This window comes from Macaca mulatta, chromosome 16 (genome assembly GCF_049350105.2).
Source record: "Macaca mulatta isolate MMU2019108-1 chromosome 16, T2T-MMU8v2.0, whole genome shotgun sequence".
NCBI classification, from domain to species: Eukaryota; Metazoa; Chordata; class Mammalia; order Primates; family Cercopithecidae; genus Macaca; species Macaca mulatta.
The window spans coordinates 42,197,402-42,225,231 of NC_133421.1; the positions used below are offsets into that span (position 1 = coordinate 42,197,402).

The 27,830-nt window shown below is 39.4% G+C and overlaps 1 protein-coding gene and 1 long non-coding RNA gene across 7 annotated transcripts in view; one reads left to right on the forward strand and one right to left on the reverse strand.

Moving 5' to 3' along the window:
• The window catches only part of MYO1D (myosin ID), a 379,527-nt gene that overhangs the window by 142,864 nt on the left and 208,833 nt on the right, over positions 1 to 27,830 (reverse strand). For all 6 annotated transcript variants that reach the window (XM_015119046.3, XM_077970764.1, XM_077970767.1 and 3 more), the window contains 4 exons: positions 24,509 to 24,732; positions 19,890 to 20,034; positions 19,257 to 19,361; positions 9,848 to 9,961 (listed from right to left, as the gene is read on the reverse strand). In XM_015119046.3, the coding sequence (XP_014974532.1) occupies positions 9,848 to 9,961; positions 19,257 to 19,361; positions 19,890 to 20,034; positions 24,509 to 24,732 (588 nt within the window). The remainder of the gene's footprint in view (positions 1 to 9,847; positions 9,962 to 19,256; positions 19,362 to 19,889; positions 20,035 to 24,508; positions 24,733 to 27,830) is intronic.
• Positions 1 to 27,830, forward strand: part of LOC144335435 (uncharacterized) — a 145,270-nt gene that overhangs the window by 105,519 nt on the left and 11,921 nt on the right. The window lies entirely within an intron of this gene.

Below are 27,830 nucleotides of genomic sequence, written 5' to 3' on the forward strand. Positions count from 1 at the left end.
GGAAATGGAAAATGATACAGCAACTTTGGAAAATATTGGCAGTTTTTATAAAGCTAAATTTAGTCTTATTACAGGATTGAGCAATAGCACTCCTATTTACTCAATAGATTTAAAAACTTGTGTCCATACAAAAAACCTGCTTGCAAATGTTTATAGTAGCTTTATTCATAGTTGCCAAAAAGTGGAAGCAATCAAGATGTTCTTCAATAGGTGAATGGAGAAACAAATTATGGCACCTCCATATAATGAACTATTTCTTGACTAAAAAAAAAATGTGCCAACAAGCCATGGAAAGACATGGTGGAACCTTAAAGGCCTACTGCTAAGTGAAAGAAGCCAATCTGAAAAGGCTATAGTCTGTATGATTCTAATTATATGACATTCTAGAAAAGGCACAACTGTAGAACAGTAAAATGATTAGTGGTTCCTGTGGGTTCAGGGGAAAGAGGGAAAGGAATGAACAGGTTACGCACACAGGATCCTTAGAGCAGTGAAACTGTTCTGTGTGATACTGTAATGGTGGATATATGACACTATACATTTGCCAAAACCTACAGAACTCAACAGCATCAAGAGTGAACCTTAATGTGGGCAACTTAAAAAAAATTAGGAGGTTGGGAGATTTCACGTAGGAATGCAAAAATGTGACAAGACAATCTACCTATATTAAAAGGTATGGGCCAGGCACAGTGACTCATGCCTGTAATTCCAGTACTTTGGGAAGCCAAGGCAGGTGGATCATGAGGTCCAGAGTTTAAGACCAGCCTGGCCAAGATGGTGAAACCCGTCTCTACTGAAAATACACAAAAATTAGCCGGGCATGGTGGCGGGCGCCTGTAATCCCAGCTACTCGGGAGACTGAGGCAGAGAACTGCTTGAACCTGGGAGGTGGAGGTTGCAGTGAGCCAAAATTGCGCCATTACACTCCAGCCTGGGCGACAGAGCGAGATTTCATCTCAAGAAAAAAAAAAAGGTATGAAACAATCTCACTGAAGAGGGTGGGAGGAAAAGGTGCTGACCTAGGTAACTTTGGAAATGAGTGGAGTGTGTAAGACTAAAGGAAAAAGGAAGTACACGTAGCACTGTACTCCATTTGATAAAGTTGTGCCTCACAGGGTACAGGTTAACAATTCTGATACTGCCATGCATGGATACTGGAAATGAATAATTAGGTAAATGGACAGTAGATGGTGCAAGCCAGTTTTCTCACTTTTGGACAGGGAATTTAAAGATAAGCAATGGGGGAAGGCTAGAATGATTAATGTGGTCATGGACTAGAGTGAGAGACATTAATATAAACTCATGTTTAACTTCATATAAAGGTGGTCACATATAAAAATATTTATAAATATGTGTATATACACAGATTATACACATTAATTTCTGTGCTATGCCAGCTGAGAGGACCTGAAAGAAATGAATCCCCAGTAGCAACAAGCACATCTAGTACTCAGATCTGTTTCTTTCTTTCTTTTTCATTTTTCTTTTGTAGAGATGGTGTCTCACTATTTTGCCAAGGCTGGTCTCAAACTCCTGGGCTCAAGCAATCTTCCCATCTTGGCCTCCCAAAGTGCTGGGATTACAGACGTCCAGCCTAGTTATGTTCTAACACTGGATTAGGTGATCATTGCACAACTGCATAAATTACTAAAAATAACTACACCTTACAATGGGAAAATTTTATGGTATGTAAACACATTAGTTTGCTAAGGATGATATGACAAAGTATCACAGACTAGGTGGCTGAAACAACAGAAATTTATTTCCTTGAAGTTCTGGAGGCTGGAAGTCTAAAATTAAGATTAAGATGTTGGTAGAGTTGTTCTTCTTTTTTTTTTTTTTTTCTTGAAATGGAGTCTTGCTCTGTTGCCCAGGCTGGAGTGCAGTGGTGCGATCTCGGCTCACTGCAAGCTCCGCCTCCTGGGTTCACGCCATTCTCCTCCCTCAGTCTCCCAAGTAGCTGGGGCTACAGTTGCCTGCCACCATGCCCGGCTAATTTTTTTGTATTTTTAGTGGAGACGGGGTTTCACCGTGTTAGCCAGGATGATCTTGATCTCCTGACCTCATGATCTGCCTGCCTGGGCCTCCCAAAGTGCTGGGATTACAGGCGTGAGCCACCACGTTCGGCCGGTAGAGTTGTTCTTCTGACGGCTTCTCTCCTAGCCTTGTAGATGGCTGTCTTCTCTATGTCTTTACATGGCCTTCCCTCTGTACCTATGTTCTAATCTCCTTTGAGGCAGACACCAGTCTTACTGGATTAGGGCCCACTCTTATGATCCCACTTTAACTTAATTACCACTTTAAAGACTCTATCTCCAAATACAGTCACATTCTGAGGTACTGGGGGTTTGGACTCTGATATACAAATTTTGGGGGAACACAATTCAGTCTGTAACAGTGAATTATACCTCAAGAAAGCGGTTTTAAAAAGTCAGTATGATGGGAAAAAAAAGAGTAGGGGTATGTGTGAATGGAGGTGCAGTGTGGACTAAAACGACCAGAGATGTAACTACCAAGTGCCATATGATGGAATAATTTTACTTCTAGATATGTAAATGTGAACCTACATAGAATTCTGTTATTAAAAAAACAGGTTTAAAAGGCAGTCTTTGGCCAGGTGTGGCGTGGCTCGTGCCTGTAATTCCAGCACTTGGGGATTTGAGGCTGAGGCAGGAGGATTGGCTGAGGCCAGGAATTCCAGACCAGCTTGGGCAATGTAAGACCCCGTCTCTACAAAAATATTTTCAAAGTTTAGCCAAGAGTAGTGGTGTGCATCTGCAGTTCTAGCCACTTGGAAGGCTGAGGAGACAGGATTGCTTGATTCCAGGTGTTTAAGGCTGCAGTGAGTTATGATCGCGCAACTGCACTCCGGCCTGGGCAATAGAGCGAGAACCTGTCTCTCAAAAAAAAAAAAAAGAAAAAAAAAGAAAAAAAAAAAGGCAGTCTGAACAACTGGGGAAATTTAAATATGTACTGCATATGAGATGATATTATAGAAATATTAATTTTTTTAGATAAGAAAATGGTATTGTGGTTATGAAGGAGAATGTCCTTATTCTTAGGAGATGCACACGTGTATTTCAAGGGTGAAGTGTCACAAGAGAGAAAGAGAAATAAAACACATAATGGCAAAAAGTAAGCCCTTAGTGAATATAGGTGTGGGGCACAAGGGTGTTCCCTGTACTATTCTCTCAAATTCTCTGTGTAAGTTTGAAATTTTTCATAATAAAAAGTTAGAGGGATAGAATTAGTAGTGAACTCTGAGGGAACAGAATGCTCTCAAGTTAGGAAAGATCTACTTATCAGAGATTTCCTTTATTCCCTTCCTTACTTGCTAACTGAAGTAGAAAATATATTCTCCTAAAGCTTGCACCCAATTATAGCTCCTTATAAGTGAGTGAGAAATGGTGTCTATCTCTGCTCCATAAAGTCTAGAATAACACATAACATAGATTTTAGAGTTTTTAAAGTTTGGCATGGAGGAGGCCAAGGAGTCTGGTTATAGCTCGTTTCAAATAACAAACAACAAGCCCTCTTTTAATAAGGGTAGCAGACTGGAAACCTGGGGCTGAATATGGCCTATAGACATGTTTATTTGGCTTGCAAGGCGTTTTAAAGTTAGTTCATACTACTTAACAATTAGGAGATTTTACATAAAATGCAGACTTCTGATTTTTCTAGGCAAATCCAAAGCTTTGGCCCCCTGGATTCAGACATGGCCCAAACCTTCTGGAGCACAGTGGCGGCTGCATATTTATATATATATAAATAGGCAAATAGGAAGCTGTCCTTTCTGGCAGAATTCCTTTTACCACCATCCCCGGCTCTTTTTCCCTTCGTATGGTTGTGGCAAATGAGAGTGCTATGTTGGGAAGAGGTAAGAGTGAAAGGAGGGTATCTGGGAATTTATTGTAATTTTTGGGTTCATAATACCTTTGTCCAACAGTAATCAAAACAGTAATTGGCACGAGGATATCTAACAGACCAATAGAACAGAGAATCCAGAGGCGGTTATGGACACTCGGTTTATGACCAATATGGCACTGAAGAGCAACAGGGAAACATGATCTCCCCGCGTAGAACACAAAAGCACATGTACCACAAATTACTATTTATGTAGTAATTTAAAAACATACTACCAAACTACTCATGGCTTACAGAGGAACCCACAATGGAAATCACAAAATAATTAAAACTGAACAACAAAGGTAGTATCACACATGTGAAGTTCAGCTCAAGCCATTCTTAAATACAAATTTACAAATTCAATGAATTTTTAAGACTAAATTTAAAAACAAAACAGTTAAGCTCCCAACTAAAAAGGCTAGAAAAAGAACAACCTAAAGAATGAAGAAGGAAAAATAAGAGCAGAGGTAAATGATAAGATCACAAAATCAGTAAGAGAGACAGACCTACAGCAAAACTGATCTTGGAATAAATAAGAAAAAGTACATACAATCAATATTAGGAACACAAAGGGGTATATACCTATAGGTACAATGAAGAGCTCTTCACTCTAGTGTTTCACACACCCCTCTCTTTAAGTATGCTGAAATCTCCCCAGGCTTGAGTCATCATTTACCTAATTTGCTTCACTTTCCTCTTTACTTACATCCTCCTCTTATCCCCCTTCATAGTTAGCTTGCTTTCTTCTTCTTTTTCTTCTCTTTCTCCTCCCATTTTTATTAGGGTATAACATGCATGCCCTAGAGTGCACAAATCTCAAGTAAACAGCTTGATGAGTTCTTACAAATGTATACATCTGTGAAACCCCCACCAGATCAAGCTATTACACATTTCCAGCCCCCACAGAAGGCTCCTTCCTCCCTGCTCACGTCTCTGTGTCTTTGCTGTTCCTTCTGTCTAAAATACTTTCCACCAAGTACACATATGGTTCATTCCTTAATTCCTTCAAGTCTTTGCTTAAATGTCAACTTCTCAGCGAGGCCTGGTCACCCTATTTAAAATTACACACCCCTCACACGTTCTATCTTCTTTCCTGATTTTATTTTTTTCTCTTATCACCTTCTATGGACCACATCATGGATGTATGTATATACATATACACACATATACTTTTCCCCATTGGAATGTAAATTCCAAGACTGCAGAGATTTTGCCTGTTTTGATACCTCTGTGTTCCTAATATGTATGTGGCTGGCACGTAATGAACACTTAGTAATTATCTGAATTGAATGGTTTAGTTATTGAGGGTGTGATCAGATGATCTGATGTATAACTGCCTAAAATCCCAAAGAAGGTAATTTCTAGACTGTCACTCTCTCTGACCCAGATGCAATTTAAAATCTCCCACCTCCTATCTACTTGAGGTCCCTTAAGTCTCTGTTCATTGCAACTCAAAACCTAGCAGGAAGAAATGAGTACCAGGATGCTGCAAAAAGCAACTCTCAAGAGGGGGTGTGCAATTGGCTGCAGCACCTTCGCAAGGAGGGGCAAACGAGGATCACTCCACCCAGTGTGAAAAACCAGCAGTTCATGGTCTGCAGGGAGGAAGATGTTACTTAACCTATCTACTGGTGACCCATGGGAGATGGCTGGTGTGCCGGTTAAAGTTAGTTGCTGATTTATAGAAGTTCAATGCATTAGGAGATGTAAGGATAGTGGAATTGGGTGGGTATTTTTTATAGTGCATTAGGAAAACAACAAATACTGGTCCCATAGTGCGTGGCTGGAGGGAGTTAAGGAAACAGAGGAACCACTTTCTGCTGAAAGCACTCATGAAGACTACGTTCAGGAATTATTAGACATACTGCCAAGTTGCAACATCAGCTGACATTTCACCCATCCTGGAGATTCATGAGCACAATTTTAGGTCCTGTTTGACAAAGACTGGGATGCTGGCAATTGGAGGGGGAGTAGCTGGGAAGATTCAAGGACCTAGGATGCCTGGCCAGCCTGGCCTATTTGAAGCACTTCTCTTCTGATGCTCCTTTCTTCTGGGAAAACTCAGTGACCCACCCCAATATTCAGCGTGATCTGTGACCAAGGTCCAAATGTGGCTTGGGCTTAAGGATGACAGTCATAAATAGTGGAGGGAGGAGGGATCAGTTATACCCCAAAATGAATAGTAGGAATTATCCATGCCATACCAGAAAAAGTAAGGAAAGACTATGCATAGATTTGCAAGCATTTGGCATGAACAAAAGTACCGATCTGGATCACCCAGCATTGGTTGCTATGGTGAGGCCCTATCTGAGACACTGTGTTCAATATGTTACTGCAAGATGAAACTCTAATGGTTTGCTGAGTTGGCTGACTCAGACCTTAGCCTAAAGCTGACCCATGCTGTCTGGCAAGAAAGAAGTAACTGCGAGTAAGAAGACAGACAAAGAGAAAAAGAGAAAGAATGGTAGAAATGCAAAACTCAGGTTGTGGAGGAGGCTAAACGATAGCACGGTCCCTTAAAGCTGCCTTAAAACCTGAATGGTAGCATTTCCTGGCTTTCCATGGGATTTGATTCCCTTACTACCCTATGTACCTTCACTAAATTAAAAAATGGGGCTGGGTGTGGTGGCTCATGCCTGTAATCCCAGCGCTTTGAGAGGTCGAGGCGGGCAGATTACGAGGTGAGGAGTTCAAGACCAGCCTGGTGAAACCCCGTCTCTACTAAAAATACAAAAAAAAAAAAAAAAAAAAAATTAGCTGGGCATGGTGGCAGGCGCCTGTAATCTCAGTTCCTCAGGAAGCTAAGGCAGGAGAACTGCTTGAACCCGGGAGGTGGAGGTTGCAGTGAGCCAAGATGGCACCACTACACTCCAGTCTGGGTGACAGAGCAAGACTCCGTCTCGAGCGGGGGGTAGGTGGCAAAGAAACATTACTTAAGAGAGAATGAGCTCACAGTCTGTCCTTGGAGCAAGAAAGGAATAACTAAAACAGGAAAGGAGCCTCTATAGAAGGAGAAATGAAAGGTGGAGAATGAGAGAAGTGTGGACGCCCTTAGCTATGCCCTGTATGTTTTTATTGACTACTCTTATTTCTGAAAACTTTCCAATTTGATTTTGAACCATGATGTTCTCATAGTTTTTTCTTTCCTAGAATTTAAAAAGTATAGAACTGAAGGGAAATTAGAGCTCATTTAGTCCATTAAAAGAGAGATGAGAAAATGGAGAACCATAAAGAAATTTCCTTTTTATTCCATTTCCTTCAGTGATTCTCTTTTTCCCACCATTTAACTGTGGATGTTTTTGAATAATTCACCCCCTTTCTCTCTCTTGACTCATAATTTCAGCCTCCAACTATACATGGGTCCACTCTTAAATTTTAAGTGATGAATTCTTTCCCCCTCTCTACGATTAGACTCCCAACTATCTACGGAAAGTATACTTGTAAGTTTCACCAAAACCTCAAACTCAATATGGTTAAAATTGAAATCACTTTCCTTCATCCTCTCCTAGCTTCTCCAACACTATTATTAGCATCATCATATCTTAAACTTTGTTTTTAATTTCAAAATATTTCAATCATACAGAAAAGTATAAATAATATAACAAATACTCATGCCCTATCATCCATACTTAATATTTTGACATACTTGCTTCAGACTTAAAAACAATGATAAGTCTAGTTGGAAGTTCCCCATCACATCGAACTTGCTCCCTCTGAAAAGATGGCTGCCCTTCTGAAGTTAGTTCCACCCAGAAGCAGACCCTGAGACAAAGGCTGATGAGTATACAGAGTTGATTTGGGAGGTTCAGGGACACTGGCAAGGGAGTGGGGAGAGAAGGCAGCCACCACTGTCGGCAAGTTTACTCCTGCAGGGAAGCTCTAGGAAATGGTGTGAAACAGCCTGGAATTGTCTTTGCCAATGAGTGATGGAGATGGAGTATTTATACCCCACACCCATCACACAATGAGTGCGTAGGCACTTCCAGCCCTCTGTGAGTGAGGGCAAAGTGGGTCTGGCGGCCTGAGGGCAGCTTTTTGACAAAGACACTGGCTGCTGGCAATTAGGCTGGCATGCACAAATATGGTATGGGAATACAAGACGGTATGGGCAGGGTGCTGACAGCATCTGCAACAGGGTGTATCCATCCCATTGACGTTTTACCTTTACTACAGTAGTTAAACATTGTTAGTTTTTATGATGTCATGATATTATTAAGAACAATTAACAATGATAATGATGAAGATAAAGGGAAACAGTGACTATAAGTACAAAACAGTCGACGTGAACAAGGGAAAACAACTTCGGTTCCAAGAGCTGTCTAACTATTTATTGAATTTATATCATGTGCCTGATGAATCTCCCCTTAATAGAAAGCAAGGAAAAGGAACAAAACACATACCACAATTAATATTTTTGGTTTCACACTTCTTTAGACTTTGACAAAATTTGATTTCCTGTCTCATCTACCTTCATCTCCTACTTTAAGACTGGAGGGTTATTAGGCTTAAACTGTGGCTGCAATGGAAGATTGTAAGTCTATATATAAGAAGACTATATATAATCAAGAGTGTTTTAGGGCTGGGTGTGGTGGCTCACGCCTGTAATCCCAGCACTTTGGGAGACCACAGCGGGTGGATCACTTGAAGCCAGGAGTTTGAGACCAGCCTGGTCAACTTGGTGAAACCTCATCTCTACTAAAAATACAAAATGCCTGGGCATGGTGGCGTGTGCCTATAATCCCAGCTACTCGGGAGGCAGAGGCACAAGAATCACTTGAACCTGGGAGGTGGAGGTTGCAGTGAGCTGAGATGGTGCCACTGCATTCCAGCCTGGGGGACAGAGTGAGACTGTCTAAAAAATAAAATAAAATAAAATAAAATAAAATAAAATAAAAAAGAGTGTCTTATAATATCATTTTAGCCTTAGTTGCAATCTATTGGCCTTTCTATTGAAAGGAAAAAAGGTATGTGTGTGAGGGGGTTGGGTGAGGGGTGCATAGTGAAGTCAGATCTCCACCCCATAGTCTAAATCATTCTAAAGCCTTCAGCAAAGCCAGGAATAGTTTGTCTTCCTTGTACCTTATAACTAAAAGGACCCCTGACTTAGCAAAATAAAACTGTAAAACAATATGTTTCCTATTGCCTCTTGCAGCAACCAAAAGGATTTAAAATAATCTCTAAGTAATACTCCTCATAGTTCCCAGTATTAGACAAACACAGTCTTCCTTTTTCAAGAACTAACAGAGGAAAATCACCTGACACATGAAAAGATCCCATATTCTGGTAGGATCTTTCCGAAGAATCAGAATAAACAGTCACTTGTAAAGCAGACTCTGTTAAGAAGGACAAATTACAAACAAACAAATAAACAAACTCGTATTGAGATTCAAGGAGATACCCACGAAATTTCATATTTCAAATGAAAAATGATGACGAAATTAGAAAACCATATGGTTATAGTGAACAATAAAGTGGACTTACACCAGAGATCACACAATCAACAACTAAATATGCATCAAATATATGGTGAAGAGAATTCTGGAAGCAGCATACATTTTACATTTAAAAGAGAAAAAGTAATATTTTAAGTAATCCCCTACCGATTTTCTACCTAATTCCATTTCCATATAAAAACAAACCTTATGAAAACAAATAAGAAAATGCATTATACACCAGTGCACTTAAGCAGTGGATCAGGAATAGAGAAAGATCACAAAGAATCCGTAGTCCTTACACTTTAAAAAACGTCTGCATTTATCTCTTGGAAACTTTGGATCCTCCTTTTAGAAAACTGTACATTTCTACAAAACATATGACACATAAAATTTCAGGAATTCATGGGCATCCTAAAGCTCCAAAGAGCTTCAGTCTATTGACCTATTAGTGGTCCATGAGCACCAGGTTAAGAATCTTTATCCAGAGAGAAGCACAGAGGACTTACATTGTATAGAGGGATAGTCTTCATCACCTTGTACTGTTTAGTGGGATCCATTTTATATAGGTGACGGTCAGTGACAAAAATTGCTCTGTCTTCCACCTTACTAAATCGATTTACCTGTAAGAGAACAAACCAGTAAATCATAGTATCTCATCAATAATGAAATCAAGTTGGCTGATTGTGAAGACAAATTCTTTAATAGATATGAACCATGTATGGCCACTCTACTGGATGCAATAAGGATTTAAAAGGAGTAGTTGTGCCCAGATTTGTGGAATTTGGCAATTGAAATTTTACAACTGAACATGGAAAACAAGAAAACCATAGAATTAAAGGACTGAACATATGTAACTCAGACACCATCAAGTAAGTAAAAAGGCAAATCCAGAGAATGGGAGAAAAACTTTGAAAATCATACATCTGAAAAGGGACTTGTATCTGGACTATGTAGAGAACTAATAGAAATCAATAACTAAAAGGCAAATAACCCAATTATACAAAGAAATAATATGAAGCCCTTGGTTATAATAAGAATCTCAGACTAGTATATAGGGATGAGACAGATAGGAAACTAATAAGTAAAAATAATTTCATATAATGATATAAAGAAAATAAACTAGATAATGAGATTGGGAGAAATTTTGTGTGTGTGTGTGTGTGTGTGTGTGTGTGTAGAATGCTACTTTATTAGATAGAGGCTCATGTTCAGGTAAATTCAGAGAAGATTCACATGTTCAGGTAAATCTTTTCCTAAGAGCAGAATTAACCACAGGACATTTTATAAGTAAGTACCTAGCTACTTAGACTTGGGTAATAAACACATATGTATTTTAAAAAGATGAGGGTCGCACTCTGTCACCCAAGATAGAGTGTAGTGGCTCACGCAGTGAGTTGTTGGGACTACCAGCATGTGCCACCACATCCAGCTAGAGTTGGATACTATTTTAATCAATGTACCTAGCAATAAAAATTTTTGAACCACTACGATGTCATGTTTTTCAGTAACTAGAAGGAAAAAGAATGCAAACCAAACAAACAAAAACTTAAAACGCCCTCCTCAACTAGAAAAGAAGGCATAGTTGTGATCCATATCCCCCATTCCCTCTTTCAAATTCTTATTTCCAAGATGCAAACAAAGAAGTTAGAGATCAATTTGAAAACTTGGTTAGCTTCGGTAGGCTATTTAGCTAACTAAATTAAGATTGGCAGGATGGAACATAGCAGGATATATTGCTATAGGGAGGATACAGCAAACTAAAATTTAAATTTTAGTTTGAATTTTATTCAATCTTCTACCCTTTGCCTCATAGTTTTAGAAATCAGTCAATTCTCTAAGCATTTCCTTTATAACCAAAGCACATTTTTTCAATCTTCAACTTGACAAAAATGGTGTCTGTAATTAAGAGTAAAATAGAATCTATATGGTGGAATAATTATTACCCTCAGTCAAAAAACTTTACGTAGCAACAGTTTTTGCTACAACAGAGGATTGGCACTTGTCAGAAAACTTGGAACAGAGTGAGTGAAGAGCTTCCATAGCAGCATTTTTCCAAGCTGTTCTGTTCCAGCCTTATGTGAGGTTTTGTGAAAGTAAGGGTTCCATGGATAAGTTGGTTTGAGAAATACTGCAAACCACAGCCTCCACTAGGGATATTCACATCCCACGAATATATTAAAGGCTCTGAGAATTCTGCACTTAAAGAGCATGTTTAACCCAGTATTTCCAAAATACGTTTAACTATGAAACCCTTTTTCAGCACCTACTAATATTCAATAGAACACTGGTTCTGTAAAACCCATGTTGAAGAACACTTACTATCACTTGTATCAGTCTTAGAGTTCATAGAGAATATCTGAAATAGGCACTGAATAATAGCTAATCCCAGCTACTTGGGAGGCTGAGGCAAGAGCATTGCTTGAGCCCAGGAGTTTGAGGCTGCAGTGACAGCCTAGGCAACAGAAGAAGACCCTCTCTGTAAAAAAAAAAAAAAAAATATATATATATATATATATATATATATATATATATATGAAAGAAAGGAAACAATAATAAGTAAAAGTCATGCACGTCATCTTTCGTGGAATCATGTTGAAAAACATATGAGTGTAGGGTAAAAGAATATGATTTAAAAAAACTTGTTACATAATTTCATAAGGTCATTCCAGAGTCGAAATAAGTAGGTCCCATGTCCTTTTTATATGTTCCCGAGTTAATCTAAAAACAACAAACAAAAACCTCAAAGCAGCAACTGTATGAAAACACTGTTTGGAAATATTACATTTTTATATGCAAAAAATGTAATTTCTAAAGAGAACCCATCGCAAATCTTTACCTTCTGTTTCAGCAGCTTAAATTATCCTCAAAATATGAATTGAGTGGGAAGGACATCAGGTAACAAAGTAAAAGCCTTAGATTGCATTAATTTAGCTATATCAAAATGGCAAAGGAAAAAATTCTACATATAGATGGAAATTCCAGACTTATAATTATGGCATAAAAGCACTCTTTTCTTCCACTTAAATTCATACAGTAATAGAAAAACTAGATTATAGACTCAGCATTAGATAAACCCTCATCTTGTTTCTTCTATTATCCAAAACTAAAATCTTCAACCAAAGAAAAAAATTCCTAACATTTGTTTTTCCCTAAACACTACAAGTGATCTCTGTCTTTAGGTTTAGTCAGTACCATGGGGGCCACAGATAAAAGTTCATCTGGAGAGGCAGACAAGGAGAAAACACATTATGGTGAAAGTAGCTATTTACAGAAGTCTTTCACCTCAAAGGACATTTTGTAACGTGGTTAATGGAAAGTGGCTGTTTCAGAGAGAATCTAAGCATAAAGAAGAGGGCTTTACTGAAATCCTATCAAGTTTACCTTGGCATAGCCTTGGGACTGAACAGTTTCTAAAGTCGTATTTAAGCTACAGGGTGAACAAAGAGTATTTTGCTTTGAACTTGGAAATACAGGGACATGAATAAGAATGCTTCAGTTTTTAATCCAGCAGGACCCAGGTAAAGACATGTTCTCTGTCAGACATAAAATTGTCATTGCTGGAAAGATAGAGACATCAAGGGTTTCTTTAGTAAATGACCTAATTCTTAAAACCATCCTACTGTCTTTGATCAACTGCTCTGATTACTAATTTGATTTCCCAGCCGCTTGGTACTAAAGTATACTAGAGAGTGAATATGAGGACTCACTGACATGGTACATTCCTTTGTTATATTTACAAACTGACATTATAGCTTATACATTTCTTGCGTGGGTGTGTGAATCTGGTTAGCAAAAGTCTTTTCTTGATAGTCTGATCAACTCTAGGTATACTTATAAAATAGAGTTTCTAAATCTCAGAGTTCAGAACTAAACTCTGGAGTGTGGTAACCCACCCCAAGATACTGCCAGCAGTCTTTCCTTGATGACATTTATTTCATTCTAACTGTAACCAGCTGCTCTCTATTTTGTTAAAAAGCCTCTATCACACTGATGACTGGGCAGGTGGCTCATGCCTGTAATCCCAGCACTTTGGGAGGCCTAGACGGGCAGATCACTTGAGGTCAGGAGTTTGAGACCAGCCTGGCCAACATGGCAAAACTCTGTCTGTACTAAAAATACAAAAATTAGCCAGGCATGGTGGTGTGCACCTGTAATTCCAGCTACTGGGGAGGCTGAGGCAAGAGAATCGCTTGACCCAGGAGGCGGAGGTTGCAGTGAGCCGAAATTGTGCCATGGCACCCCAGTCTGGGTGACAGAATAAGACTGTCTCAAAAAAACAAGACAAAAAAACAAGCCTCTATCACGTTGAGTTGACCTCTTTCTTCTTCCTTATACTGTTCAAACACTGATTGTGATATAAGAAATATATATATATTTGCTCATCATCCCAGTTCCTGACACAAATCTCTCAAAACTCCTGTGATTTTATGAGTGATAGACGTTACAGAATCACCTTTTGTTATGATATTTATTTAGTCTTAGTCCCAGATTCCCAACATAAGAGTTTCTATCTGCTAATCAGGTAACTGGTGACTAGAAGCTCCTAGATAGTTTCAGGATTGGGGCTGGTTGCGAGAAAGACCAAGGCATGATTAGAGGGTTGGAATTTTCAGCCCCACCCCTTAAGCTTCATGGAAGGGAGAGGGACTGGAGATTAAGTTAATTACACATAGCCAATGATTTCATCAACCATGCCTGTGTAATACAACCACCATAAACTCAAAATTATGGGGTTTGGAGAGCTTTGGGGTTGGTGCACACATCCACATGCTAAGAAGCCATAATCTTTGCCTTTTAAATGTGGTGTGTTTAGACCATTGACATTTAATGTGATTATCAGTACAGTTAGGTTTAAGTTTATCATTTTCAATTTGTTTTCTATTTGTCCCATTTGCTCTTTGTTCCCTTTTCCACATTTCTCTGCTTCTTTTGCATTGAGATTTTTAAAAAATAATTTCATTTTTCTCCTTTGTTGGTTTATTAGTTATAACTTTTTGTATTGCCATTTTAGTGGTTCTTCTAGGATTTGCAGAATACATTTATAACATATCACAGTCACTGACATTATATCACTTTATGGTATAAAAACCATACAATAGTATATTTCCATTTCCCCCATCTTTGTGCTATTGTTATCATAAATTTTACTTCTACATATATTATAAACTCTACGCTACTTTATCATTGTTTCCGTTTAAGTAGCCAATTGTGATTTTTCATTTAAAAAATTCCGGCAAAATACACATAACAAAATTCTCGATTTGGATCATTTTTAAGTGTATAGGTCAATGCTTCATTGGCATTAAGCACATTCACATTGTTGTGCAGCCATCACCACTATCTATCTCAAGAACTTTTATCATTCCAAACTGAAGCTCTATACCCATTAAACAATAACTCCCCAGTCCTCTCTTTCCCCAACCCCTAGAACTACCATTCTATTTTCTGTCTCTAAGAATCAGATCATTCTAGGTACCTTATAGAAGTGGGATCATACAATATTTATCCATTTGTATCTGGTTATTTCTCTTAGTATAATATCAAGGTTCACCTTGGTTGTGGCATGTATTTATGGCTTTTTATCCATTGTATGGCTATACCACATTTTCTTTTTCTTTTTTTTTTTTTTTGAGACAGAGTCTTACTCTGTTGCTCAGGCTAGAGTGCAGTGGTGTGATCTCAGTTCACTGCAACCTCCACCCGCTGGGTTCAAGTGATTCTCATGCCACAGCTTCCCGAGCAGCTGAGACTGCAGGCCCATACCACCACGTCCGGCTAATTTTTGTATTTTTAGTAGAGACGGGGTTTCACCATGTTGGCCAGGCTGGTCTCGAACTCCTGGCCTCAAGTGATCCACCCGCCTCGGCCTCCCAAAGTGTTGGGATTACAGGCGTGAGCCACCATGCCTGGTCTATACCACATTTTCTTTATTCATTCATCCATCGATGGACACTTCAATTGCTTTCACCTGTTGGTTATTATGAATAATGCTGCCATAAATATTGGTATACAGTCAATTATCTTTTAAAGACATTTAAGTAAGAAAAGACATGTATTTGTCTATGTAGCTACCACTTCCCTTGCTCTTCATTCTTTGGTGCATGTCCACATTTTCATGTGGTATAATTTTCCTTCTGTTTAGATGACTTCCTTTAATATTTCCTATAGTGTTTATCTTCAGATATGTCTGAAAAAGTCTTTATTTCACTTTGGTTTCTGAAAGATATATTTGCTGGGTATAGAATTCTAAGTTGTTGTTGTTTTTTCACCAGTACTTTAAAGTACTCCAGTGTTTCCTTACTTGCATTGCTTCTGACAAGAAATTGGATGCATCCTTTCCTTGTTCCTCTTTGTGTTTTTTCTCTTTATTACTGGTATTGAGCAATTTAATCACAATTTACCTTAGTATAGTTTACTTCATGTTTCTTGTGTTTAGTGTTTGTTGAGCTTCTTGGATCTGTGCGTTTAACATTTCATCAAATTTTGGGGAAATATCAGCCATTATTTTAGAAAATATTGTTCATTTCTCTCTTCTCCTCTCCCTCAGAGACTTCAACTGCTCCTCTATTAGGCCACAGGAAGTTATCTAACAACTTCCTGATGCTTTGTTTTAGCCTTTTATTTTTCTCTCTGTGTTTAATTTTGGGTAGTTTTTATTGCTGTATCTTCAAATTCACTAGTTTTTCTTCTGCAGAGACTAATCTGCTGTTAATCCCATTGAGTATGTTTTTTCCTCCCAGAAATTGTATTTTTCATCTCTACAACTTCATGCAGGTCATTAAAAAAATCTTCCATGTGTTTATTTAACATGTTCAATCTTTCCTCTAGCTTTTTGAAGATATGGAATATAATCATAATAATTATTTTAATGACCTTGTCTGTTAATTCTATAATCTATATCAGTTCTGGGTCAGTTTGAATGATTAATTTTTCTCTCCTTATGAGTTGTAGTCTCTCGTATGCTTGGAAACTTGAGTGGATGTCATATGTTGTGAATTTTACCTTCTGTGAGCGGGGTATTTTTGTATTCCTATAAACATTTTTGAGCTTTGTTCTGGTTAGGTTACTTGGGAACAGTTTGATCATCTCTGGTTGTGCTTTCAAGATTTATTAGGTAGGATCAGAACAGTGTTTGGTCAAGGGCTAGTTATAACCCTCTACTGAGGCAGTCTCTTGTCAGTGCTCTATTCAGTGCCTCATAAATCACAAGGTTTTCCAATCTGGCTGGTGTGAACAGGCACTAATTGCAACCCTGTGTGAGTACTGGGTATTGTTGCCTATAATCCTTTTGGGGTGCTGTTTCCCAGCCTTGAGTTATTTCTTCATACACACATATGTATGTGCTGATCAGTACTCAGATGAACAAAGTGAACCCTCTACAGATCTTTAGAGTTTTCTCTCTGTGCAACTCTCTCCTCTCTGATACTCTGCTCTGCAAATTCTAGCTGCCTTAGTCGCTCTCTCACTATTGAAAAGCTTTGTCTTTGTCTACTGGGCTCTGCCTGGGCTTCCCTGCCTGCTCATCCTGGGACTGGAAAGTCTCTCAAGACAGAAAACTGGCAAATTGCAGGGCTCATCACCTCATTTTTTTCTTCATATTTCAGGGAACACTGTCTTTCCTTGCTTGATGTCCACTGTCTTGAAAACCACTGTTTCACATATTTTGTCCTTTTCTCCCCACATATATCTTTTTCCCACTTTTTTCTTTTTTTGAGATGGAGTCTTGCTCTGTTGCCCAGCTGGAGTGCAGTGGCACGATCTCGGCTCACTGCAACCTCCGCCTCCTGTGTTCAAGCAATTCTCCTGCCTCAGGCTCCTGAGTAGCTGGGACTACAGGTGCATGCCACCACACCCAGCTAATTTTTTTTGTATTTTTAGTAGAGACGGGGTTTCACCATGTTGGCTAGGATGGTCTTGATCTCTTGACCTCGTGATTCACCTGCCTCAGCCTCCCAAAGTGCTGGGATTATAGGCGTGAGCCACCACATCTGGCCTCCCGCTCATTTAAATAATATCACTGTATATTACTGTATACATATACAATTGATTAATCTAATTACCTATTGATACATATTCACATTTTTTCCAGTTTTTCTGGCTGTTACAATGTACAAACCTGTACATCTTTCTCTCTGGGTATCTGTGCAGATATATTTGTAGGGTAAATATGAGTTGTGGAATTCTTAGATTAAGTGGTATGGGAATTTTAAATTTTGATAGATATTGCCAAATTGTCCACTCTAAATTTTTAGACTATATCTTATACTCCTACCAAAAATGTCTTCTTATATCCTTACAAACATTGGTTATTATCCACACTTTAAAGACTGCCAAATTTTTATAGCTGAAAAATCATACTTCATTATTTTGATCTGAATAATACCGTAATTATTATTTTTTAAAAGATCTGAAATGAAGCACGTGTAAAATCACCTAAACTTGGGCCTTTGTAATGAGGTAATTCTTTGATAATTTTCTTAATTCCTCCTTTGTCTATTGCCATATTTATGTTACTGTCTCTTCTTGGATCAACCAAGTCAATATTTTAAAAAAATTACAATTTCTTTAATATTTTAAAATGTATTTGGATAATTCTACAAAATACTCTTTTAATGATAATTTCAATTGTTCTGTGTTCTTCTAAACAAGTATTTTAAGGTTTTTTTTTTTTTTAAGACTATCTACGTCCTTTGCCTTCCATTTCCCAACTTCCATTTGCCCAACTGCTATCATCTTCAGGTAAATAGCAGCCCAAGTATCCTGCATGAGACAGGCAAATACATTCACAGCATGTAACTTTTCCCTCACCTTCCAAATCTCAATATGCCCTATTCCTTTTTTTTTAAACTCAGTTCTTCCTCTCCCAAACCCTGTTTTATGGAAATAATGTAGGTATAGGCCGGGTGCAGTGGCTCACGCCTGTAATCCCAGCACTCTGGGAGGCTGAGGAAGGCGGATCACGAGGTCAGGAGAGCGAGACCATCCTGGCTAACACGGTGAAACCCTATTTCTACTAAAAAATACAAAAAATTAGCCGGGTGTGGTGGCGAGCGCCTGTAGTCCCAGCTACTTAGGAGGCTGAGGCAGGAGAATGGCGTGAACCCGGGAGGCGGAGCTTGCAATGAGCCGAGATTGCACTGGGGCAGTCCGGCCTGGGCGAAGAACAAGACTCCATCTCAAAAAAAAAAAAAAAGAAATAATGTAGGTATAAAAAGTACTAAATGACCATTAAATATAAAGCAGATATACAGCTGCTGTGAAAGATACACATGCAGTGATATACATACAACTGCTATGAAAGATACACATGCAGTGAAATACAAATCCCTGACTTCAAAGAGGTCCCTGCTATCTAGTTTTTTTTTCCTTCTAGTTTTAAAAAGAAATTGGCTGGGCATGGTGACTCAGTCCTGGAATCCCAGCCCTTTGGGAGGCTGAGGCAGGTGAATCACCTGAGATCAGGAGTTTGAGACGAGCCTGACCAACATGGTGAAACTGTGTCTCTACTAAAAATACAAAATTAGCCAGACGTGGTGGTGCATGCCTGTAATCCCAGTTACTTGGGAGGCTGAGACAGGAGAATCACTTGAACCTGGGAAGTGGAGGTTGCAGTGAGCCGAGACTGCGCCATTGCTCTCCAGCCTGGAAAACATGAGTAAAACTCCATCTCAAAAAAAAAAAAAAAAAAAAAAAAAGGAAATGGTTATCACTTCCCTAAAGAAGGCTTTATAGCCTAACTGTAAAGTTGTAGTCACCTCAGCCATTCCTACAATGCTTCAGCACAGACAGGTCTAGTGCACTGATGATAAAGCTAGTTATGTACCTACTGTTATGTTTTATTACAGGCTTACTTAAGTGAGTTTCATCTGAATCAGTCTTTCCTTTCCAAGATCATCTGGTTCAAGCTTGCCTTACCTTACGGACATGACAGGAAAAGAGGACATTCATGTATTTGTCCTTCCGTTTCAATTCATTAGCAACAGGGACAAAAGTGCCTGAGGTCTGAGGTGTATCTGGCTTCTGAAAGAAAAAGGAAACAAGACAAAATGAGTATGCTTAGCATTGTAGAAGGAAAGGCAGTCTTTCAGTGTACTGCTTTATAACTATCCTTATATAGTTTCACACATGCGCTCTTTATCTCCTCACCCCAGATGGTAAGCTACTAACGGCTGTTGTAACATCAAAGATCCTATAAAAATTGTAAAATAAGGAATGGGAGAGAGGAAAAAGTGTAGGTCTGGGAATAATTAATATAAAGATAGTAATTTAAAAATCATCACTGAATGATATAAGGAAAGGTTTAAGTGTCAAAGGCCAGGTTATACAGTGTATTTAATATATATGGATACAACACAGAGAACCCTTTTTAAAATGGGACAAACATCAAATACTGTACATTTAGAAGCAATCAAATGTTTTAGTATCTCATAGAAATTATTTAGTTTCTAAAGGTGTTTTATCCTTTCTGCAAATTCTCTGGAGAAATGTTCTTTTCTTTTTTCTGTAGAGGAAGTAGGAGTAGATTTCACTTTGTTCCTTTGGACTTACTGAAGCAAGATAGTTGCCCTCCCAGGCCCTCTGGAGCCCGAGGTCAGCCCTTTGACCCTTCAGCATTTCCATGGCTGCAACCTTTGCCCTGACCTGGGGCAGGTCTGAGGCAGGAATGCTCTTGATGAGCTGGGATGCTCTCCATCTACAAGTAAATAGACAACATGTTTAGACTTTAGAAATGCAATCACATGGATTCTCTCTCTCTCTCTTTTTTTTTTTTTTTTGAGTCTCCCTCTGTCTCCTAGGCTGGAGTGCATGGCATGATCTCAGCTCACTGCAACCTCTGCCTCCCAGGTTCAAGTGATTCTCCTGCCTCAGCCTCCTGAGTAGCTGGGATTACAGGTGTGCACCACCATGCCTGGTTAATTTTTGTATTTTTATAAGAGACGGGGTTTTGCCATGTTGGCCAGGCTGGTCCTGAACTCCTGACCTCAAGTGATCTGCCTGCCTTGGCCTCCCAAAGTGCTGGGATTACAGGCATGGGCCACCGTGCCTGGGCTCCATGCATTTTCAAAAATAACTGAAGCTGTCATTAAGTAGAATGAAATCAAAGTACTGGCATGCTAAAAAAAGTAAAATGTCTCCAAAATACACACAGAAGTTGCTAAAATACATATCATTTTATGTAGACAGATCTTTTCTAAAACTTGCTTTGTTGTTTGTGTGTTTTGAAAGCAACTAGAACTTAGTGATACATGGGCTCTCATAATATTTATATTTAGGGCATAGAAAATTGGATTCATCATTCATTCATTCGACGAAGGTTTTCTAGGTGCCTGCTAAACTCCCGGTGCTGTTCTAGGCAGTGGGGGCACAGTAATAAGTTAAACAAAGGTCCTTTCTGCTAGGGGCTTGCGTTCTGGAGAGGAGTGACAGACAGCAAATATATGAGTAGACATATAGTATGTAGGATGGTGAAGGTAAAGCAAGGAGGACAGGGAGTGTGCAAGAGGGAAGGAGGAGCAGGTGTGGTTTATATAGGGTGGTTTATATGGGGTGGTCTGGGCAGGCACCACTGATAAGGATAGATGAGCAGAGACCTACAGGACGTGAGGAAGCTGGTCATATGGAGGCCTGAGCCAGAGTGTTCCAGGAAGAGAAGAGAACACAGCAAGTGCAAAGGCTCTGGGATGTGAGCTTGCTTGGTGTGTTAGAGGAGCAGTGTAAGGAGCTGGGAGAGTCAGGGTCAGAATCCACAGAGCCAAGAGACCATGATCAGGACTTTGGCCTTTCCTCTGAATGAGATGAGAAGCCATTGGAAGATCTGGAATAAAGACAGGACATGACCCGACTCATGCTTTAAAAGGATCATTGTGGTTGCTGTAGGCTGGGAACAGGAAGACCTGTTAGATGGCTATTTCCGTAACACACGTGCTACAGCAAGGTGGCTTGGATCAGGGAGGCGGAGGGGGAGGTGGAGATAAGTGTTGGTTCTGGATATTTCTGAAAAAAGAACAAATAGAATTTGACAATGGATTAGATCTGGGGGCCAGAGAGGATTTAAGGACAACTCCAAGATTTTTTGGCTAAGCAACTGAAAGCTTAAACCAAAAATAACCTGTTCCTGATTGGGAAGAAACAGGTACAAGTTCTCTTATGCTCTTGGCAGCATCCTAGCTCTCTACACGATGCTTATATCCTCTTTTCTGACACAGGAGCTTGAAGCAGGGAGGTTGGAAGCAAACCGAGAACTTCCTTTTAATCAGATGAATAATCAAGGCCAGTTGTTCTCAAACTTGTTTCCATAGAATGAGATTTAACCAAAATGGAAAATTCCCAGTGAAATAACCAAATAAATATAAAAATGAGGAAAAATGTATAACACCACCAGAAAATGGGAATGATGTCAATGAAGTAGAAAGTGTAATGACTTTCTGAAGATACAAAGCAGATGGGATCCAGCTGATGGGGAAGTGGCTAACTCAGGGCAGAGCACTCAGTGGAAGGAGAGAACCCCTCAGGCATAGATGAGAATCCTGAAGCCTGAAGTGGCAGGGACTGGTAGCAAGGGCAGGAGGTGAAGGATTTTAAGATGAGAGCTGTGCCTGTTCCCTGCACATGGAATGGCTGGCTGCAGGGAGGCAGGCCACATGTAGGAGATAGTAGGCTGGCAAAGCAACAACCGTGAAGAAGTAATGGCTCAACAGAAGAGTAGAATCCTCTTCTTTACTTCCTATGGACAAACAACACTCCAACAAGACAGACTGTCCTAAGATCATTCCAGAAGAGACTAGAAGAGTGACAGGCTTAGAGCAGTTGGTGGTCAAAGTCAGGGACCCTGTGCCAGGTGGGTCTTACAATAGTCAGTGGCTTCCTAAGCAACTTCTCGAATCAGCCCTTGGTCTCCAAATTTCATGACTAGTGGGGAGACATCTTTGCTCTGTCTACTGGTCTGTTTCCAGTCTACAAACCTGGTCAGCCTGTCCTGTCTTCGCTGCCCACAGTGGCTCAGGACAAGGTCTGTCACTGACTGACTCCAAAGGCCACAGAAGCACACTGGGGGAGTCAGGACCTGACCTGCACAACCATGGAGAAAGTCACCCATGCTTCTCATCCTAATCAAGCAAACTGCTGTCTATAAATACGTGTAGCCAACAACAGCTGCAGCCATAAAAATCACCAGCCTCAATGACATGAAAAGGGGACAAAGCTGGGCATGGAGAAGGCTCAATTAAAAAGAATTACTGTGAAGAACAGGAGTGAACTTAAACATGATTAGATGCACATTGAGATTTTAGAAAAACAAACACAAGAATGCTACAATCACAGTAGAATTCTTTAATATATCTCTCTCTCTATTCCACAGATCAAAAAATTCCTGATGGTGACTAGATCAGGGGTTGGCAAACTACAGCCTATGCCAAATCTGGCCAATGGTCTGTTTTGGTACTGCCCACAAGCTAAGAACAGTTTTTATATTTTTATATATTTAACAAAATCAAAACAAAACAATGAAGAATATGTGACAGAGACCATCTGTAGCCTACAAAGCCTAAAATACTTAATATCTGGCCCTTTCAGAAGAAGTTCGCAGACCCCTGGACTAGATGGACACAACTGGCAAGATTCAGTGTGTGTGTGCCTGAGAGTATGCATGTGTGCACGCACATATGCATATACAGAACAAATGTAGCAGACCTGTTATTTTCAAATGCCATTGACTATAAGGCCTGGGAAGACTGGAACTGTCTTTCACATCTTTCTTGTTTGTCACCATATCCCCAAAACCTAGGTCAGTGGCTGTAACACAGCAGGCATTCAGTAAGTATTTGCTGAATAAGTACATTGAATTTTGTACAAATCAATCAATTCTAGGCCACAAGTAAAACCTCAAAATCTAAAAAGAAGACTGTGTAGGCTGTAGTGCAATTTAATCAAAATGAATAACAATCTCCCGCAGCTCTTAAAAATCTTACACAGATCTTTATTGCCATGGACAGATCTTCAAGACTTATTTTTAAGTAAAGTCATATAGCCTACATATAATCTTGCTTGTGTAAAAAAGAGGAAAAAAATGCCCATATCATATGTGCCTATGTAAAAAGCCTGCCAAGATTAAAAACTATTTATAGTACTATATCTGAGAACTGAAGGTTGAGGTACTTTTGTTTTCAATAATTCTGTGCTTTTCTCTTCTTATGAGCAATTATTTCTTTTTTTTAAAAAAGCATATGAGATATATATTAAAGAGTTTTCTTCCAGGCAGTTTTCTTTATCTTTTGATACCTTCCATCAATTATATTTAGAGCAAAATCTAAAGAAGGTAAAATCCGATTTAGCACAAAATTATACATTAGTTCTTGTACATTCAGCATATCAATTAGTTGAAAGTGTTCTTTATGGAGTATCATGATAAAATGACTATTTGAGAAGAAGTAGCTTAGTTTATGTGACTAGATGGCTGTATCTAAGACAGAACTAAATATATCTGGTGTATACTGGCAATAAATAAGCTCAAAAAGCGAGGAGAAAATAACTACACACTCAGACCCAGGGCAGGTTATAAAAAAATAAAGACCAGTTGGAAAGGTACCAAATTTTACATGGGTTTTTATTTATTTAAAAGACAGCTCACTCTAAAAACAGTTATTTTCCCCTTTGGCTGCACTTTAAAATCACGTGGGAAACTTTAAAAAAGGACCTCTGCCTGGGCCCCACCCCCCCAGCACCATTAAACAGGACTCTCTGGTGGTAGAACCTGGGTGCTGGCATATTTCCTAAACTCCTCGTTATTCTAAGGTGCAGCAGAATTGAGAAGCACTGCTTTGAAAGGATTAATGGATTTTCTAGTTTGAGTTATGTGTGGTGGTTTTATTTTTAGCTAATAAAAGAAAGTAGAAACAGCATGCTAGTAGCTTATCTTAACTATGGCTTGTGTCCAGGGGTTGTGGCACATTGCTGTCAGCTGCTACCGGAAAAACAAATTGACAGTTCCTTTATTTTGAGGGGTAAGCAGATATTCTTTGAAAGCCAAATCTACAAAACTGAAAACATAAGGTAAAGGTAAATGTCATAACAGCAAATAGCTGAGCCAATATCACGGTCTCAGACTTGTGACTTTGCATAGTATTAACTGCCACCATAAATGGATGCAGCACACAGCAACACGTCCTTACCTATTGAAAATCGTCTGCAGGGCCTCTTCGAAACGGCGAAGAACTTTAGGAGGGCTTGGCCACTTCACGTGCTTCCCGTAGTCTCGCATGGTCTTGACGCCATGGAAGCGTCTGGCCACCTCATGGATGTATGACTTCACTTTGTAGCGCCGGTAGTACCTGAGTATAGTCAGAGCTGCCTTGGTTCTTTTGTACCGCATGCGGGCCAGGGTGCCCCGCCACACCTTCACAATAGAGAAAGAAAAAGGAAAATACTGTTGGCTGGCTGAGTTGTGGATGGCTTTGACATTATAGCAGCTCCTCTACTTACAAACTCAACCAGGCAACTTGCAAGTGTGCACAAAATCAGCCAGAGCCAAAGGATGTCAGTTCCACCTGCCACCAACAGATGGCGTGGGGAGTCACGTCAGTCATTTTGTTTCAGCTGTCTAGCTGCTCATTATTCTACACTGAAGTGTGTGCTGAGCCTGAAGCTGAGTCCTGTTTTAACTTTACTGTCATGAAAAGAAGAAAGCCAAAATGCAAATATCTTTGGATAAATATTTTAGGAATGCTGAAGGGAAGTGAGATGAGTCAGAACATCATGCCATAAGCATCTATAGTTTTCTTGTGAAACCTAACTTTACATAGATTATACATGCTGGCCACTGGTGTAACGCCACTTTGGATTTACAAACTGATTTACACACAGCCTGTGCACCTACTCTCGCGTGGCACTACGTAAACTCTCGAGGATTCATGGAGAAAGGGTAAATCAGATTACGTAGTAATATCATGTGAAACTTTGTTAAAAGTTTTTCAGTGCTCAGAAATCAATGACACTATAAATGTCTCAATGCCAACTTCATCCAAGCATGGCAAAGTCAGAGATACTTACCTTTTTCAGGACCTTTGTCAGGTGCCCATATTTCTCAACTTCTCAAGCAAAAACAAATTTGGTGTGATCTTTACTTAATCACTGGCTCTTCCCCTATATATCCTCTCCACCACCACTTTACTCCTTCTTCCATAATATGGAAGTGTAAAACCCCTTTCTGCTACCAGTCTCCAAGATGCTAAACAACCCTAGTTGCTTTCTTCGATGAACTCCTTGAACACATAGCCATCATGCCCCAGTATATTGTTTGCTGCTACTTAAATAACTGTTCCAACTCTTAGGTTGATTGTATTATTTCCCTCCCTAGTCCCTGGCCTTTCAGAGCCAAGATTTTCAACCTCTAGTTCAAAGCCCACAGTATGGGTTCTGCAGACTCCCTCAGGTTTCTTTCATTTCTTCTTAAAAATCCCCATCTGTGCCCACCAATTCCTCTCAGCAAAACTTGCGCAGTGCCTCATTTGACTCAGTTGTTTTAGGTTTGTCCTCATGCGGACTCCTAAAGTACACCATGTGCTTGCAGTGTTCTCCCTTTTCAGCCTGCTGCACAATATAGATTTGTTTGCACACTACGTGCAAGAAGATCATCAAGGGACCCCAGTGGGTCAAGAAAAACCATAATATTTAAGGGAAACATGACACATGGGCAATTTGTGATGGTAATCTAGAGTCCACATATAAATAGAACGTTTAAAGACAATGAAGCAATAAAAACTAACTGGTCATCTCATGTGGCGTCAGTACAGCAGCCCTTTTTAGTCAAAATGGCTCCCTTCCTTGTAGCCAAATCCACTGTACAGATGGCTTTGTTACGCCTCCACCCAAGTGCAAAAATAAAGCTCCCTTCTTTAGTATCTTGAAAAACCAAAAAAATACAATTACAGGGTGAAAGTATGTGATTTAGTTTCTTAGACAAAACACATTTTTAAGTTTCCTACTGTTTGTTGCTTTTTTTTTTTTTTTATTGGGAGGAATTTAAGACTCCTTGGAGCCACATCTATATAGGATATCAATCTTTAATTTTCAAGAAGTGTTTTACAGAGCTTCCTATTAGAATGTTTTTGGTTAGATTCTTTAGCAAATTGAAAAAAACATTTTATAAGTACTTTTTAAGCGGTAGTTTATTTCTTTTACAAGAAACCTACTTTATCAAGGGGGTCTTTTTTTTTTTTTTTGACAACCTTTATAATTTCATCTGTGTTGGCTTATTTAGGTTTTTAATAGTTGAAAAAACCAAACAGCACAAAAATGCATATAAAAAACACAGTAGCCCTTCTCTTCACCCTTCTAAACCCACCTCCCTACCTCCAGTAGAACTATTACCTCCATACAAACTATTTTAGATGCTTCTTCCATATTTACTGTCATATTTATAAATATTATGGCTAGGTGCGGTGGCTCATGCCTGTAATCCTAGCATTTTGGGAGGTTGAGGTGGGAGAATCACTTGAGCCCAGGAGTTCGAAACCAGCCTGGGCAACATGGCGAAACCCTGTCTCCACTAAAAATACAGAAAAATTAGCTGAGTGTGGTGGTGTGCACCTGTAGTCCCAGCTACTCAGCAGACTTAGGTGGGAGGATTGCCTGAGTTCAGGAAGTTGAGGCTATAGTGAGCCAAGATTGCACCACTGTACTCCAGCCTGGGTGATGGAAGTGAGACCCTGACCGCCCCCCCACAAAAAGATACCCCCCAAAAAAACTACATATACTATGATTTCTTGGTTGATCCTTTTAGATACTATCCAAATCACACAAGATGGAGACTTAGCTCTCCCACCATCATTCTTTCTTCTTGTCTATCTTCCCAATGATAAAGTATGTTCACATTATATATATTAACTCTATTATACATTGAATAATTTACATATGATATGTATATGTTATATTGCATTGTGTTATATATTACACATATATTTGGTTCATTGCTGTGCTAAGAAGTATGAATGTTCTTTCTTTATTGTATTTGTTTTTACCTATCATTAGTAACTGCCTTGTTTTTAAAATTTGCTTTATTTACTATAAACCTACTGCTAATTTTTGCCAAATGCTCTTACAGACCCATCAAATGATTAGCAGTAATTTTTTTACTCATTGAGCACATTAACTGAATCTTTTTCTTTGATATTCCCTGTATCCACTGAACAGTTCTCTATCCTGGGACTTTTTAAATTACTCTTCCATGTTAGATCTGAGTTCTCCCCCACCACCCCGCACCCAGTAGCTTTCAAGAAAAGGTGTATGGCCAATACATTTCTATTCTCTTAAATTTCCTTGAAAGTAAAAAGCAGTTGCCTAAAATGTTGTCTGTTTCTTGAGTTATAAAAGCAGAGTAGTTGAGAACAAGCTCTGGACTCAGACTGCCTGTTTTCAAGTCCTGGTCCCACTCTTAAGAGCTGCGCAGGTGGGGCGCAGTGGCTCATGCCTGTAATTCCAGCACTTTGGGAGGCC